The sequence below is a fragment of the Neltuma alba genome, unplaced genomic scaffold, assembly GCF_004799145.2.
Source record: "Neltuma alba isolate B1F8T4 unplaced genomic scaffold, ASM479914v2 tig00011107_pilon, whole genome shotgun sequence".
Lineage (NCBI taxonomy): Eukaryota > Viridiplantae > Streptophyta > Magnoliopsida > Fabales > Fabaceae > Neltuma > Neltuma alba.
Genome location: NW_021635845.1, coordinates 14,603 through 29,511, shown reverse-complemented (window position 1 = coordinate 29,511; position 14,909 = coordinate 14,603). Strand labels below are relative to the sequence as shown.

The 14,909-nt window shown below is 34.9% G+C and overlaps 1 protein-coding gene across 1 annotated transcript; it reads right to left on the bottom strand.

Moving 5' to 3' along the window:
- Positions 1–820: 820 nt before the first annotated feature.
- On the bottom strand, positions 821–5,170 carry LOC114761239 (protein NSP-INTERACTING KINASE 2). Its single transcript, XM_028950568.1, has 4 exons — positions 4,591–5,170; positions 3,684–3,944; positions 2,231–3,067; positions 821–1,553 (listed from the first exon to the last, which is right to left on the bottom strand). Exons 1-4 carry the CDS (start codon positions 5,018–5,020, stop codon positions 1,084–1,086), a joined length of 1,998 nt encoding a protein of 665 aa, XP_028806401.1. The 5' UTR covers positions 5,021–5,170; the 3' UTR covers positions 821–1,083.
- Between the last annotated feature and the right edge of the window lie 9,739 nt (positions 5,171–14,909).

The following is a 14,909-nucleotide window of genomic DNA, read 5'->3' as shown; positions in this document are numbered from 1 at the left end:
TGGCTTCCAAATCCCATCCAGTTTTCACAGACCATATATTTTTAGGTTTCCAAAATTATCCTTTTAAAATTTTGGTAGCGACTCCTCTTTCTTTCCCTTTTATGGCATGACTAGGATTCAGACGCGACAATCACCATCTAGTTAATTAATAAAATGCTTGATTTTTTGTGAATAAAATCAAAATAGGAGTGGGTTATATTACAGTACATCTAGTATCTCAAAATATTTTCTCATATACATCTAACACTTTAAAATGTTTTATGATACAACTTTGCCTCTAATATAATGAAAATGGATCAATCTCATCCCTAACTAAGATCTCCACAAATGAATGTTTCCTATTGGTGGGGGTGGGGGTGGGGGGGGATGCTTCCATATGAACAACAAAGGCCCCTCTGTCTCTGTCTGAACCACCCAATATGGCTTCATCTTCACCTTTTCTCTCACTACTTGGCTTCACTTTTTTCTTCTTTACCTCACTGTTGGGAAGAACTCCTTCCCATGTAATTTTTACCTTGTTCTATACGTATATATGGTTTCAAAATCGACCACCAGGTATCTCACTACTACAACGACACTTTTTATCTCTGTTTTAGAGAGCTTTTCACGTTTGTTTCAAGGGAGACATTAAAAGAAGAGACGCAGTAAGTGTGGGACATATCATGTCTACGTTGAATAGATGAGAAAATGAGTCATATTCACGTTTGTTCTAACCAGACATGAATATCGTAAGTATTCACGTCTGTTTTGGCTAAAACAGAGCCAAAACAGACGTGAATATGTGATTGTCAAAAAAAATAAAGTGAACACATTTCAGGGCTTACAAGAAGAACTCATTTACAGAACAGCTTAGACATTCGATATATCACAATTCATATCAGGAACCCAAAAAGCAAGCATCCATTTTACAGGAAAGGGGTTTCCTTTGAACACTTTATGTTCTACAGTTATACAGATATTTTGGAAAACTTTACATCACAGGATATGATATTACAGATAATATTTTACATTCGTTCCATCTAATCTTCTACTTCAAAGACGAGGCAAGATTTTCATTCTTAATGTGGTGAACCGTCAGTGTTTTCACTTCTCAGATAGTTCTTGCATTACATGGTCCATAGATGGTCGTTCATGGGGCGATTCATGTGTGCAAAGTAGAGCAATGTTCCCCAGTTTAGCTGCCTCTGATTCTGAGAATCTCCCTTCAAGGTTTACATCAACCATATCATTATAACCAGATGCTTCTGCCCGGTAATGATATAACTGAGTAACATCGCTTTTTCCTGTAAGAAGCTGGAAAACTAGCACCCCGAAAGCATATATATCACTCTTTAGGGTTACACAACCGGTTGTGGTGTATTCTGGAGCAAGGTATCCCATGGCAGCAGAAGCTTTAAGGGTGGAGAAGACAACATCGTCAGCAAGGAGCTTGAGCAATCCTGAATCTGCGAGTAATGAATTGTAATGTGCATCAAGAAGCACGTTTCCAGCTGATATATTCTGGTGAACTAGAGCCTGTTTTCTTCCTCTCTTTCCATGCAGATAACTAATACCTGGGCACAAAAGAAAAATAGATGTCATATTCTAAACTGAACTCTGGGACAATGCTATGGCATAGAGAAGTATACTTGCATGACGGCCAGGCTAGCTATGACAACCACTTTGGTTAAATCTTTCTTAAGGGCTAGATTTAAGGATGTCGCGAAAGGATATAGGATTTTTGGGCAAATATAGGCTTAGCCTTGGCAGTCAACAATAAAAAACCTTATAGCTTTTATATAATGAAACCAAATCCAATTATTGCCAATTCTCAGATCACAACATAACAAAATGTTTCTTACTGGCAGTTAGCCTTAGAGGTCAAGAAAACGAAAGGACCGGGGTTAAGATTATTGACCTGTGAGCATGGAAGGCAACAGGTAATCTTATTACATAATTAGAAACTCGTGCATACAAGGATCCAAATATATGAATTGATTTCTTGTAATTTAGCCATCGTTTTCCCTCAGAATATTCTGAAAATAATTTTTATTGAATTTAAGAATTTATTCCCCAGAAGTGAACCCAAGCCAATTCAAAGCCTCTAAGGCATTGTTTTCTCCTCCCTTGGAAGGAATAATGAGTAAACTCAATAGCACAAGAGACAAAAGGAAAACTCAATCACCATGTTGTAACTTCAGGGCATCTAACTAAATATGCCTATCAAGAAACAAGACGAAAAAGAACTGACCTCTAGCAATACCATGGATGATGGATACTCTGGTAGACCATTCCAGAATCTTAGTATCACCTTTCTTGAGATCCAAATACTGAGACAAACTCCCATTTGGGGCAAAATCATAAACAAGAAAGCACTCTCCCCTGCCTTTAGAACAGCAAAACCCTCTCAAGCGAACGAGATTTTCATGTTTTAATGAGGTCAATATCTTCAATCCCTTCAAGAACTCAGTTTCATCAGACTTGCAGCTTGTGTTGTTGATGCATTTTACAACCACGACTGAACCATCTCTCAAAATTCCCCTGTAAATTCCTGACAAATTATTCTTCCCTAACAAATTCACCTCAGAGAAGCACTGAGTGGCACGTTCTACCTCCTCTAGGTTGAACATAAAGCTCTCTAGAATTTCCTGGGAATAAGTATTTCTACCTTTGGCTAATGGATCCCATCCATTAGAATATTCTAAACTGATCAAAGGAGCTGCATTTTTCCTGCTAATGTGCCTATCAGAAGCATCAATAGTGCCTCCGATTTTCTGTTTCTGACGACGGTACCACACAAACATGGAAAGTCCAGAAACTGTGGAAGCAACAATAATTCCGATCACTCCAAAAACCAAAGCCATTTTTGAATATTGCCATGAATTTTTACAGTGGCTTTCGTCACTGCACTTTTCATCCTTTGGTTCAACTGATGCTGGAAGACCCTTTGTGGAAAAGTTATCAGGTTCAAATGGTTCAGGCTTACTAGGGTCAAATAAAGATTTACAAGCAACTAAATTGGTAAATTCAATCCCACATAAGCCAGGGTTGTTGATGTACCGGAAACCGCCTTGCAGTCTTCTAAGACCTGCATTGATGCAAAAGGGAGAAAGCTTAGATTACATAAATATCGACCTGCACTGCTTATGTGAAACCTTGATGAAGTATGAATATTAAATTAAAAACTTTAAAAAAGAAAACATAAAAGCTAAGTTGAAAATATTGAAAGCTCAGTGCTCAAATTAAAAATGACCTGAAAATAACAATTAAAGTAAACATCAGCTCTAATCTGTGACATGAGCCATTCTCTAGCTAGCTCAACTTGAATGAGACCTTGTCATCTTAAAAAAATCATTTTTGCGAGTAACATCATCACACACACACACACACACACACACACACACACACACACACACACACACACACACACACACACACACATATATATCCGCAAATTTAGTAAATTTTTGTAAGCAATTATCAAGTTTGAGATATGGAGGGTGGACATATATATAAATATATATATCCACACACACACGCACACGCACACATCCTCCCTTTGATGTTGAAAATAAAACATGATGACCTATTACAGAAAACAAGAAGTTCTAATTTTTTTCGGAAGACCAAAAACTGAGTTCTAACTGTCAGTAAAATTGCCCAAATAAAAAGTGGGAAGCAAAAAATTTCGGAGCTGCTATTACCTGCAGGGACATTGCCTGAGAGAGAATTGTTTTGAATATCAAGGCTTTCTAGTTTGAGCGCGTCAGCTAGTCTCACTGGAATAGGACCAAAAAGGTTATTAAAGCTCAGATCCAACCTCGTTAGTGACTGCAATTGACCCAAACTAGCAGGAATTGCACCACTCAACTGATTATATTGCAGAGCAAAAACATTAAGTCTCTCCAGATTTCCCAATTCGGTGGGAATACTCCCAGTAAATTTGTTATAACAAAGCTGCAAAACTGCCAAGAATCATAAATTAAATTATATGAAAAATAAAAATAAAATTATTGAGATAAACCAGAAAAATATGTGCAAAACAATGACTGGATTAGTGCAGATGCTTATGAAATCATGCCCACAGGACAGAGCCAAGAAAACAAGCAAACAAACTCCATGAAATCAATTACGAAGACAGAGCGAGAAAATCTAAACTCGGGTATTTGGAATGAAAAGGACAGAGGTGAGGGATGGACAGAGAAATTTTAATTGAGACATTTTCTTTAACATAATAAATTTTTTATGCGCATAAAGATTTGGGATTAGAAGAGAACAGGCAGTTATGCCTTTCCGAAATTAAGAAGATAGGGTCAGAAAACAAATTTACTTTTTTAAGTTTTTGGATAAAACTCTAGTGTACTCGAGAAGCAAACCAGCATTTTACACTCCCGAGTATTGAGTGATTCCAAATTTCCAAGTCAAATATGCAAAACATATGTGTGTACTGATACTTTCTCCTTGCAATTACTGAAGATAAAATGAAAAACTGTTACCGCGGAATCTAATTTTCAAACGGTAATTTATGCTGAAACTCAAGCACAACTAGAGATGAAGAGAACATCGAAAGTTACAAATCTTCAAGAAAAAAATCAAAAAATCTGAACTAACCTTGGAGATTAGACATATTTCCAATCTCACGAGGGATGTCGCCGTAGAGATTATTGACGTTGAGATACAAATCGTTTAGGCTACTCAAATTCGCAATCTCCTTGGGTATCGTCCCACTCAGAGCATTGAAGTGCAGATAGAGACCCGTCAAGTTCTTGAGTTCACCCACGGCTGCCGGAAGGCTGCCGGAGAGACCCTTTCCTTGGAGCGAAATATTGGCGACGTGGCCTTGCTCGTTGCATGCTACGCCTTCGAAAGCGCCGCTACATGGGTCGGCATGTGGAGTCCATGAGGTCAGAAATCGGTTCTGTGGGTCGAGTGAGTATTTGATGGCCATGAGAATGTCAAGCTCTGATGGAGAAGCAAGAATGGGGGAGAGGAAGAGTAGAAGAGGAAGGTTGAGCAGAAGGTACAGAAGCAGAGACGACATGTTTTGGTTCAATGGAAGATCTAAGAAGGGAGAGAAAAAGATATGGTTGTTTGGTTAGAGGGAGAATGTAACTAGAAAATGAAAAGCGTGGGAACTCTGTAATGGTGCGGGAATGGATTGGAGACTGAAGAATTTGAGAACGCTTCGGCAAGCTCATGGAGCCTATCATGAATGCGGAACTTGTTTTTGTTTTTTTTTTTTTTTGGGTTTTGTTTTTTATAATGGAAAAAACCATTGAAAAAAACAGGTGAGAAAAAAGGAGGGGAAAAACGGCAATTGCCGCAAGACCCGACGAAAACCACTCAACTCATGTCAATTTTTTTTTTTTTTATATAAACCCAAAATGCATTAATTATGGTCAATATTGTCTTTTTTGAACGGATAACTCATGTCAATTATCATGAGCTTAGGCCTGAGTAGTATTAAAATCAATATAGTTGGCAAAAAAAAGAAAACAATATAATCATATATTTTAGCGGTAACGTCTTATGCAACATATAAATTTAAGAAATATGCTTATAAATAGTATCAAAATTTATAAATTTTCCCTTTTATAAATGTTTATATTTTACAAATTCATGTTAAACTTATCATTAAAAAATAAGAAATAATACAATTTTGGAAAAAAGTTTAGGCCTTGTTTGATTCTGTTTTGAAGTTTTTTCCCCTTAAAATAGCTTTTATGAAATTGTTCTTTTAAAAGGAATTAGGTGTTTAAATATCCTAAAAATATCCACGAAAGAGCACTTAACACCTAAAAGTTTTTTGTTTTGCTCTTATATATGTTGAAAGTTTATTTTTGTTGCAAAAATATCCTGGTCGTTATTCGTCGTTAAGTTTAACCATTAAATTATGCAATCTGACTTATGTTTTAATAGTCAAACTTAATGATGTATAATGACAGGATATTTTTGCTATGAAAATAATCTTTCAAAACATATAAGAGCAAAAAAAAAAAATTCTAGGTGCAACTTAACGGCACATAACGGTTCAGGGCAAAAATGTAATGAAATAAAACTTTCAATATATATAAGAGCCAAAAAAAAATTTCAAGTACTAGGTACTTTTTTATGTATACTTCCGGCGTATTTCGGCGTATTTAAGCACTTTGTCCTTTTTGAAATAGGTTTTGCAAAAATATATATATGTAGGATTATTCCAAAACCCTTTTTATTTGATAAAAAATAAAAATAAAAACTTATATGAAATAATTATTCTTGAAATCAACTTCCTTGAGAACGGAATAAATTGGGGGGCTAGAGACGTCGGGCACACTTAAACTGGAGATTGGCAGGTCATTCCAGTTTGAGAGATAGGCTTAAGCCATCAAGTGCTAGTGGGGAAACAAAAAGACAAGGTATAACATTATGAAAGATATCACATGCTGATCCTGAAAAATAACTTCCAGTTTCTGAATTAAGTCCTTTCCCCTAATTAATTTGCTTATTAGGTGTTTTTCCCAATTTCTCCTAAAATTTTTGAAAGTAAGGGTATTCAACAATGATGATAGCGCAGCATATTAATCCTAACGGCAGATTGGATTAGATTTACTCAGACTATGAATAAGGTAACGCTAAGAGCTATTTAACTCATTTAGAGAGGCTAAAAATAAATTACTTAATTTTAATAAATGTGACATAACATCTTCAAAATACTCTTACCTAATATTTAAAGAGTTAAGGTGTATCCAGCACCTTAAAATATTTTTCAGATATATTCAACATCCTAAAATATTTTGTGATACATCTAGCATCTTGAAATATTCTTTTAGGTGCGTCCAACATCATGAAGTATTTTTTTTTTGTGCATCTAGCACCTCAAAGTATTTTTTTTAGAGTTTACCTTAGAGTATTTTGTTGTGCATCCAATATTCTGAAGTATTTTTTTATGTGCGTCTAGTATTGTGAAGTAGTTTTTTGTACATCCAACACCCCATCCAACACTCAAAAATATTTTTTGGTGATTGCAGTACCAAGGCCAAAAAAAAAATATTTTAAGATGCTAGACACACCTAAGAAATACTTTTGGGGTGCTGGATACACCACAAAATACTTTGAAGTGTTAGATGCACCTGAAAAATAATTTAGGTACCAGATACACCTTAACCCTAAATTATATTCCTCTAGTCTTTAATGTGAGACCTAATCAACTAATTTGAGTAGATTAAGAATATTAGTTAAATTACTTAATGTGATATGTTTTTTCTAAAACACCCTAAACATCTTTTTAACTCTCGTCCTCTCCCTCCTACTTGATTATTGTTGAGAGACCATCCATAAGGTTAATTTAAGAATCATATAAAATAGATCTTACATTTAGGACCGATATCAACTTTCCAATTAAGTTCTGCATTAAGGATCAGAGGTGTATATCAGATTGTAAGTTAAATAAATTAGTTTTTTTTGAATTAAGTAAATAAATTAGTTTTGAAAAATAATAAATATAATAAATTAAGATATTATATTTACAATCATAATCAACTCACTCACTAACGCCTGCCCACATTTAGAAAGAGAAAAGTATTATTTAAATCAATAGTTATATATTTGTGTGTCACCTTCAACTAAAAAGTGCCTCTGCCCAAAAGTCCAAAATTGACAAAAGTGGGTAGACTCTATGAGACACGAGATTGTAAAATATTAACATTAGTCCTTAAAATAATTATAATTTTTGAAATGTTTTAATATAATATTTTAATATTAATTGTCTATTTTATAATTATTGAACTACAATCAAAGTAAAATACTAATATTTAATATTACTAGTATGCTTCTTCTTATTTATAAGAAACATTTAGAAAATGTCTCAAATTTTTTTATTAATTTTTTATTGCTATCTTATTTAATTATTATTGATACATTTATTATCGTACAATGCTCGAAGCATTCTCTTTATCACACATTCTTTCTCTTTCACAATCTTATTTATTTTAATAATTTTCTTATTATTTTTCTTATTCTCTCTTCCCTGTAGATAAAACTATTTTCGAGAACAAAGTTATAGTTTTTACATATTTATTGTCTTTAATTAATTTTGACTACCTTTTTTTCATTAACATAATTCCATTAATTGTTTCCTACAAAAAGCAATAGAGGTAGTATCCAAATATGATTTTCCCTTGCACACCATGTTAATTATTACTCTTAATTATATTATTATTGTGAGTAAAATGCATCAAGCTTTCCTCAATTTAACTTAAATTGCCAAAACCTTCATTATTTGAAAACCTATATAGATCTCTCTTAAAATTAAAATATATGTTGCACTAACCTAAGGTGGAATTGATTACGATAGTTATCTTGTCGATCGCGCCCTATGTGCTCTATCATCCACTGCGATGAAGATAAAGAGTGTTATATGCTATTATGCATTGCAATAGCTCAGAGTGGTGAGGTTGGAAGGATGGAGGACAGGTCAAAAGGATAGGGAGGAGGCTCAAGAGGTGGTTTGGAGGTGAATTTGATCTAGAAGAAGAAGGAGCAGAGGAGACTAGACGGAGAATCGCTAGCCAAAAAACTAATTACCAAGAAGAGCATGAACAAGTAGGTGGTGATTCAGATGATTTCAAAAGGGATAGAATCTTCTAAAGAACAAGGACTTAGAGAGATAATTGACATAGATAGAAATGGATTTATTTTCAAATCTTGTAGCAGTGATGAACACGATTGAATCTTGAGAGGTAGATCTTGGTCAATACAAGGTGTTCTATTGAATGTTCAGCCTTAGTAGGATCACATGGTCTTTAATAAAGTGGATTTCAATTACTGTCCATTCTGGATCCAATTTCATGATCTGCCTCTTACTATTATGGATGTGGAGAATAAGAAGATTCTAGGAGCAATGATTGAAGATGCTATTATGGTAGAGGATCCGACGAGGAATGATATGCTCATTAGAAGCCTTCTCAGAGCTAGAGTTTTGGTCGATATTCTTAAGCCACTGGTCTCAAGCATGTGGACTCCTAGACCAAATAAGAAGCCAGTGTGGGTTAAAGCAAATTATGAGAGAGTGCAAAACTTTTGCTTTTGATATAGAAGGATAGGACATAATTGGAGGTCCAGTCCTTATAAAGTGGATGAGAAGTCAGATTCTAATAAGAAGTTCGGAAGCTGGTTGAGTACTTAAGGAGCGAGGGTGATAGAAGAAGTGTTGGTTTGTTGTAGAGAGTATTGGATTGAGAAGCTGAGGCCTAGAAGGAGATAGGAGATTAAAGGTAGTAGGTCATAGAGGAATAATGAGAAGGTAAACAATTAGAGAAGTTCTGATGTGAGGAAGGAGAAGGTTTTGATTGACGAGAAGAAGTGTCATTCTAATATGGAAATAAATAATAAAAATATTAGTGGGACAGTGAAAGATAAGAAGAAAAAGGAGGGTTTTGAATTGATGAAACAAGGTGGAGTATGTCATAAGGATAGAAAGGACAAAGAGGTAGAGAAAGAATTAAAGTGGTTTCTATTAGTGCTCAGGAAGACAAAGGAGAGGAAATTTAGAATAATAAAATTGATCTCTCCAAAGCCATTATAGTGTATGGTTCCTCATCACCAATGTCTGATGTTACTTTAGGATTAAGGAAAGTAAAGCTTAAGAGGACAATGGAGGATTTGGAGGAAGGGAGGTGTACTAAGAGAAGGAAATTGTGTTTCAATACTTTTTTGAAGATTGATTAGGCAAGTAAAGTTGAGACACGATGGAAATGGGGAAGACAAAGTGTTAAAGCAATTCAAAGACAGATCAGAAGACGTGGAAGTAGAGCAAGTAGAAGCTTAAAGAGACAAGAGGAGTGCTTAAAGGCTCATGTTGAGGATAATCAAGGTGGTAGCAAATTTAAGCCGTATGGGGAGGATGGTTATCTAGCTGAAGGTCTTGGTGCTTGGCCTCAAATAGCCACTAAGGGGACATGAAATGATTGAACCCAATTATTCTACATTATTTCATATCATTTTGAGGGTTATTATTATTATTATTGGCTCTTTTTAGGGTTAATTGTGTCTAATTTAGATTAAGAATCCTTGCTTTAAGTTAGTATCTTTTTTAGGATAAAATTGTCATAATTGGTTATTAATTGTATTGAATTGATTTCTAGGACAATTGATGCTTCAAATTGTTGCTTTTTATTGTAGGGCACTTGAGAATTAGAGCTAAGGTTGAAGAGCAAGGGATTAGACAACATGAGAACTAAGAGTATTGATTCAAGAAGAGTTGGCTGCGGCATTGGTTGTGGGTTCGCCACGGTGAACGATCTAGATCAAGGTTAAAGACCCTTAGGACTTGTTGGCCGCAGCATTGGCTGTGGAGGCAAACCCCTCGTATGAGTAATTCCAAATTCGGATCAAAACGCGAAAATGGAGCACCCACTCATATGATCTGACCCATATTGACTCCTTAAACCCTTAGAAACTCTATTTTTGACCTATCACTCTATTCTCTCATTTCCAACACCTCTATTCTCTCATTTTCTTGCCTCTCCATCTCTATCTTCTTTCCTATCCATTTCCTTCATCTTTCCTTCACTCCATCTCATTTCCTTCCACTCCCAATTGCCATGGCTGACGGATTCACTTCAGTTGAAGCTTTTCTTGAAGCTATGAGGGGCTAGGGTTTATCAACTCTTGAAGATGGTGGGGTGGCATGAGTTTCCAGGCTTTAAAGGGAAGTTTAGTTTCAGTTTTCAATTTTTAGCTATGTATTTATGGCTTTCTAGGTCTAGGAGTTGTAAATCCTTAGTTAGAAACTTAGGATTGTTACTGTGATCATTGTTTAATGATTTATAATTATAGTTTGGACCGGTTAATGTTGAACTTCTGTGCTTAAATATATGTACTTACATATATGTCTCTTTGTAATCCTCTTGATCCTCTCTTATCTTGCATGGTTGTGTTTTGATATTGAGTTGATTTTGGATTGCATTGAACCAATTGTATTGATCATTCTCAAATTGCACGTTAGGAGAGCTTAAAAATGTTTTCATTAATGAAGTTCATTGATTTAAATATTGGACTCAATGAGTTATTGAGATTGTTATTCAAGAAAACCTAATGATTTTATAAAACTCCCAATATCTTAACTAAACTATGATTGCCATTAAAACCATTTTCAAGAGGTTTCCTATCATTCATTTCCATTCCATCATCATTTTATCCAAAAATACCAAAAATATAGTAGCTTAGATTTAATTTCATGCATTCATTTAGTTATGATTCAAGTTGATTTCCTAAACCAAAAACCCATTTACCCCTTTTCAATTTCATGTTTTCATTGCATTTAGCTAGCTTGGGTCATCAATAAAAGCTCCCAAAAGTGAACACGACCCGGATTGCACTGCTATACTGTATCTCTTGGATCCAGGTATAAATTTCTTGCATTTGACCCCAAGGCGTAATGACACATTCAAATCATGAAGCTACTATCCTAGAACTGTTAAGGCTTAGAGAAAGCCTTGACAGTCCAAAAACTGAGGGAGGAGAGTAATAGGAATAAAGCCTCAATAATCTTCCTAATGAAAACTAAGATGCATGAGAGAAAGTTACAGAGGTTAATAAGGCAATGTGGAATGGAGGAGTAGTACTATGTGGAACCAAGAGATAAGGGACAGGGTTTAGCTCTTTGGTGGACCCAAGGAAAGAATATCAACATCTAGTATAGTTCTAAGAACATTATTCATGTTAGCATGTTCTCTAATATACATAGAGTCCTAGATTATGCTTCTTTTATATACGGGGCCAGAAGATGATGGTATGGAATGGGATGGGAAGAATTGTTGGTAATATTAAGGGAAGTTGGTTATGCCTTGGAGACTTTAATAATGTGAAGATTGCATATAAGAAATTGGGAAAGCTTTTAATGAATGTCAGAAGAGTTCTAAATTTTCTGTGCATGCTTGCTAATTGCCAGTTGAGTGACCTAGGATACCAAGGCTCTAAATTTACTTGGAACAATAAGAGACTTAGTGATGATCATGTCAAAGAGAGATTGGATACAACAGTAGCAAATTGTGAATTTAAAGAACTGTTTCAGAGGATTTGATCACCACTTGCTTATTATGGATTGTGAATATTGGCATGTGAGGTCCCCAAGAATGTTTAGGATTAAGGCTATATAGGCGGAGCATGAGAAGTTTTTATCATCGATTAAAAGGAGTTAAAAAGTTAGAATGGGGAGGCAGTAATTCAAAGATGGAAAACTTTGTTGATAGATTGGATAATTTGAGATAAGTCTTGATCAAACGGAGTAAGAAGGCTCTTCCAAATGCAAGAAGAACAATTGATCATTTGATGGCTAAGATAGCAGAATGTCATAGTAGAATTTTGGATCAAGGTAGTAGAAATAAAGCAGAGAGAATTGTCAAAGAGATAGAGGAAGACTACGACAAAGAGGAGAAGTTTTAATGGCAAAGATATAGGGTGAATTGGTTACAGTATGGGGATAGAAATATCAGATTCTTTCACTCTTGTACAGTGCATAGAAGAATCAAAAATAAAGTAACTAGATTAAAGAAAGTTGATAGAGGGTGAGTGGAGAAGGAAGAGGAGATAAATAAGGCTTTCTTTACTTTTTATAACAATCTCTTTGCTTCAGCGGTATAAGGAATATGGAAGAGGCATTGATGTATGTTGAAAGGAACATTACTGATGATGACATAATGATATTGGAGAGAAGTATGATGTTGGACAAGATCAAAGCTGCTGCTTTCCAATTGAATGGTTCTAATGCCTTAGGCCCGAATGGATATTCTTCTATATTTTATTAGACTGCTTGGGAAGAAATCAATCAAAATATGGTGGAAATGGTTCATGATTTTTTCTATAACAATGCAAGTCGAAAGCCTGTAAATAACACTAATGTTGTTCTGATCCCTAAGATGAATTAGGGCTACACATAAGCAGGGCAGGGCTAAGCAGGGCCCCTGCCTGATGCCTAGCCAGAAGTATGCATAGGCTGCATTTTACAACCTGCTGCCCAGCCCTCCTTATAGAAGCCCTAACCATTTTTAGGTTGGGCATGGGCGAGTTGGGTAGGGTGGGTTTCATTGCCCAAAAGGTGATGCCCTGCTCATATCATATAGGGAAAAAATTTCATCTGTACATGAAAATTACATTTCATAATTCTATATTTTGACACATTAAAATCATCCAGAAATAATCCAAATCAAGTCTTAACAAATATTCAATTAAATAACGTCCATAATGAGTTTAAAATAAGACAACTCTCAATATTGTAATTGAGGCCTTAAAATTCAAATGGTTTATATCGATCCCACAATTTTGAGAAAAGGATGGAACATTTGAAAAAATACAAAAAAAAAACTATAAATTTAATACATTAGCAAGTAAACAATAAAAAAAAGTACTTTCTAAATTTTAAAGGATGCACTAATACAGCTTACCAACTTGGCTAGTCATGCTTATAAAATGATCCTTCAATCACCAATAGTCATTAAATTCTCTCCTCTAGGTATAGCAGTGTCCAGGGAAAAAAAAATCAAAAAACGATTACATACCAAATTATGAAATAATATATAGATGAGTTATTGAGGTTCAAGGGGGAAAAAAGATTACTAGCAAGTTGAAGGACATTTTCTATCTCATCAAAATTATCAAATTCGTGAAGCTTGTCAACAAATTTAGACATTGATTGCCCAGGTTGTTAACAAATTTAGACATTGATCAACCACATGTCCTCCAGTGCTAAATGCAGACTCAGAAGCCATTTTAGAATTTTATATTTTTCTGAATTAGCTTTCCACCATAACAGTATGTCAAACTCAGCTGGAGAAGGGATTTCATCTCTCGAGTCTATAGCTATATATCTATCTAACTCAGTTTAAGGATCTGTTGAGGTTCTTTGTTTCATATATTCTAACCACTTATGACTTGGATCCTCTTCACCATCATCATTATCATCATCAAAAGAAGGCAATGAAGTTGCACCTACTGTACTTGTAGAGATAGTCCTTGATTCAATAGAAATCCCAGTAGAGTACTCATTAAACAATTGATACAAACAATCTTTCACCCTCTCCTTCATATTTAAACATACTTCAAGATCAACATAAAGAAGTTCAAACATATGATTCATATATGATAGTTTATATTGGGGATCCAAAATGACAACCACAAATAGCAATGGATTCATATTATTTGCTTGACCCCAATACTTGTCATACTTCACTTGCATGCTAGTGCTCATTTCTCTTGAGAAGTTATTAGTATTATTCATGATATTCTTTTACAGTATTTTTTGAACACGAGTAATCTGGTGGAAACACTCATTTGATGATACAGAAAGGGAGCTTGAAAATTTCAATGTTATGTCATAAAAGACCTTTAAGAATATGATGAAGATTCTAGCATTATTCCAATCATCAATAATAGGACCAGAAAAGTTATCTTGGTCACGTCTAATACCATCACGCTCATGCCTAGCAAAACTAAAAGCATCACGCCTAAAGCTTGAAGTGCTTTAGCTGAAATATGAAATGGAGTCATCATCTTTATCATGCATTCGCTCAAATACTTTTTGAAACTTTATTGCAGCTTCTAACATTAAGTATGTTGAATTCCATCAAGGCAAAAAAGGCTCTTGGTGTCTATTTTTTCAGCTTCAGCCCAAATTTTAAATCTTAGAAAGCGTGAAGAAGAACGAACATATCTAACAGCACTTCAAATGGCTTCACAGCTATTTTTTATTTCCTTAATACCTTCATTGACCACGAAATTTAGGACATGTGCGCAACACCTTAATTGTAGATAATCACATTCACAAAGTAAGCCCTTCCAACTTCTCAAATGCCTTTTAAGATATCCCAAAACTGAGTCATTAGCTGAGGCATTATCTACAATTATGGTGAACACTTTCTCAATCTCCCAATCCAACAAGCATTGCTCAATGG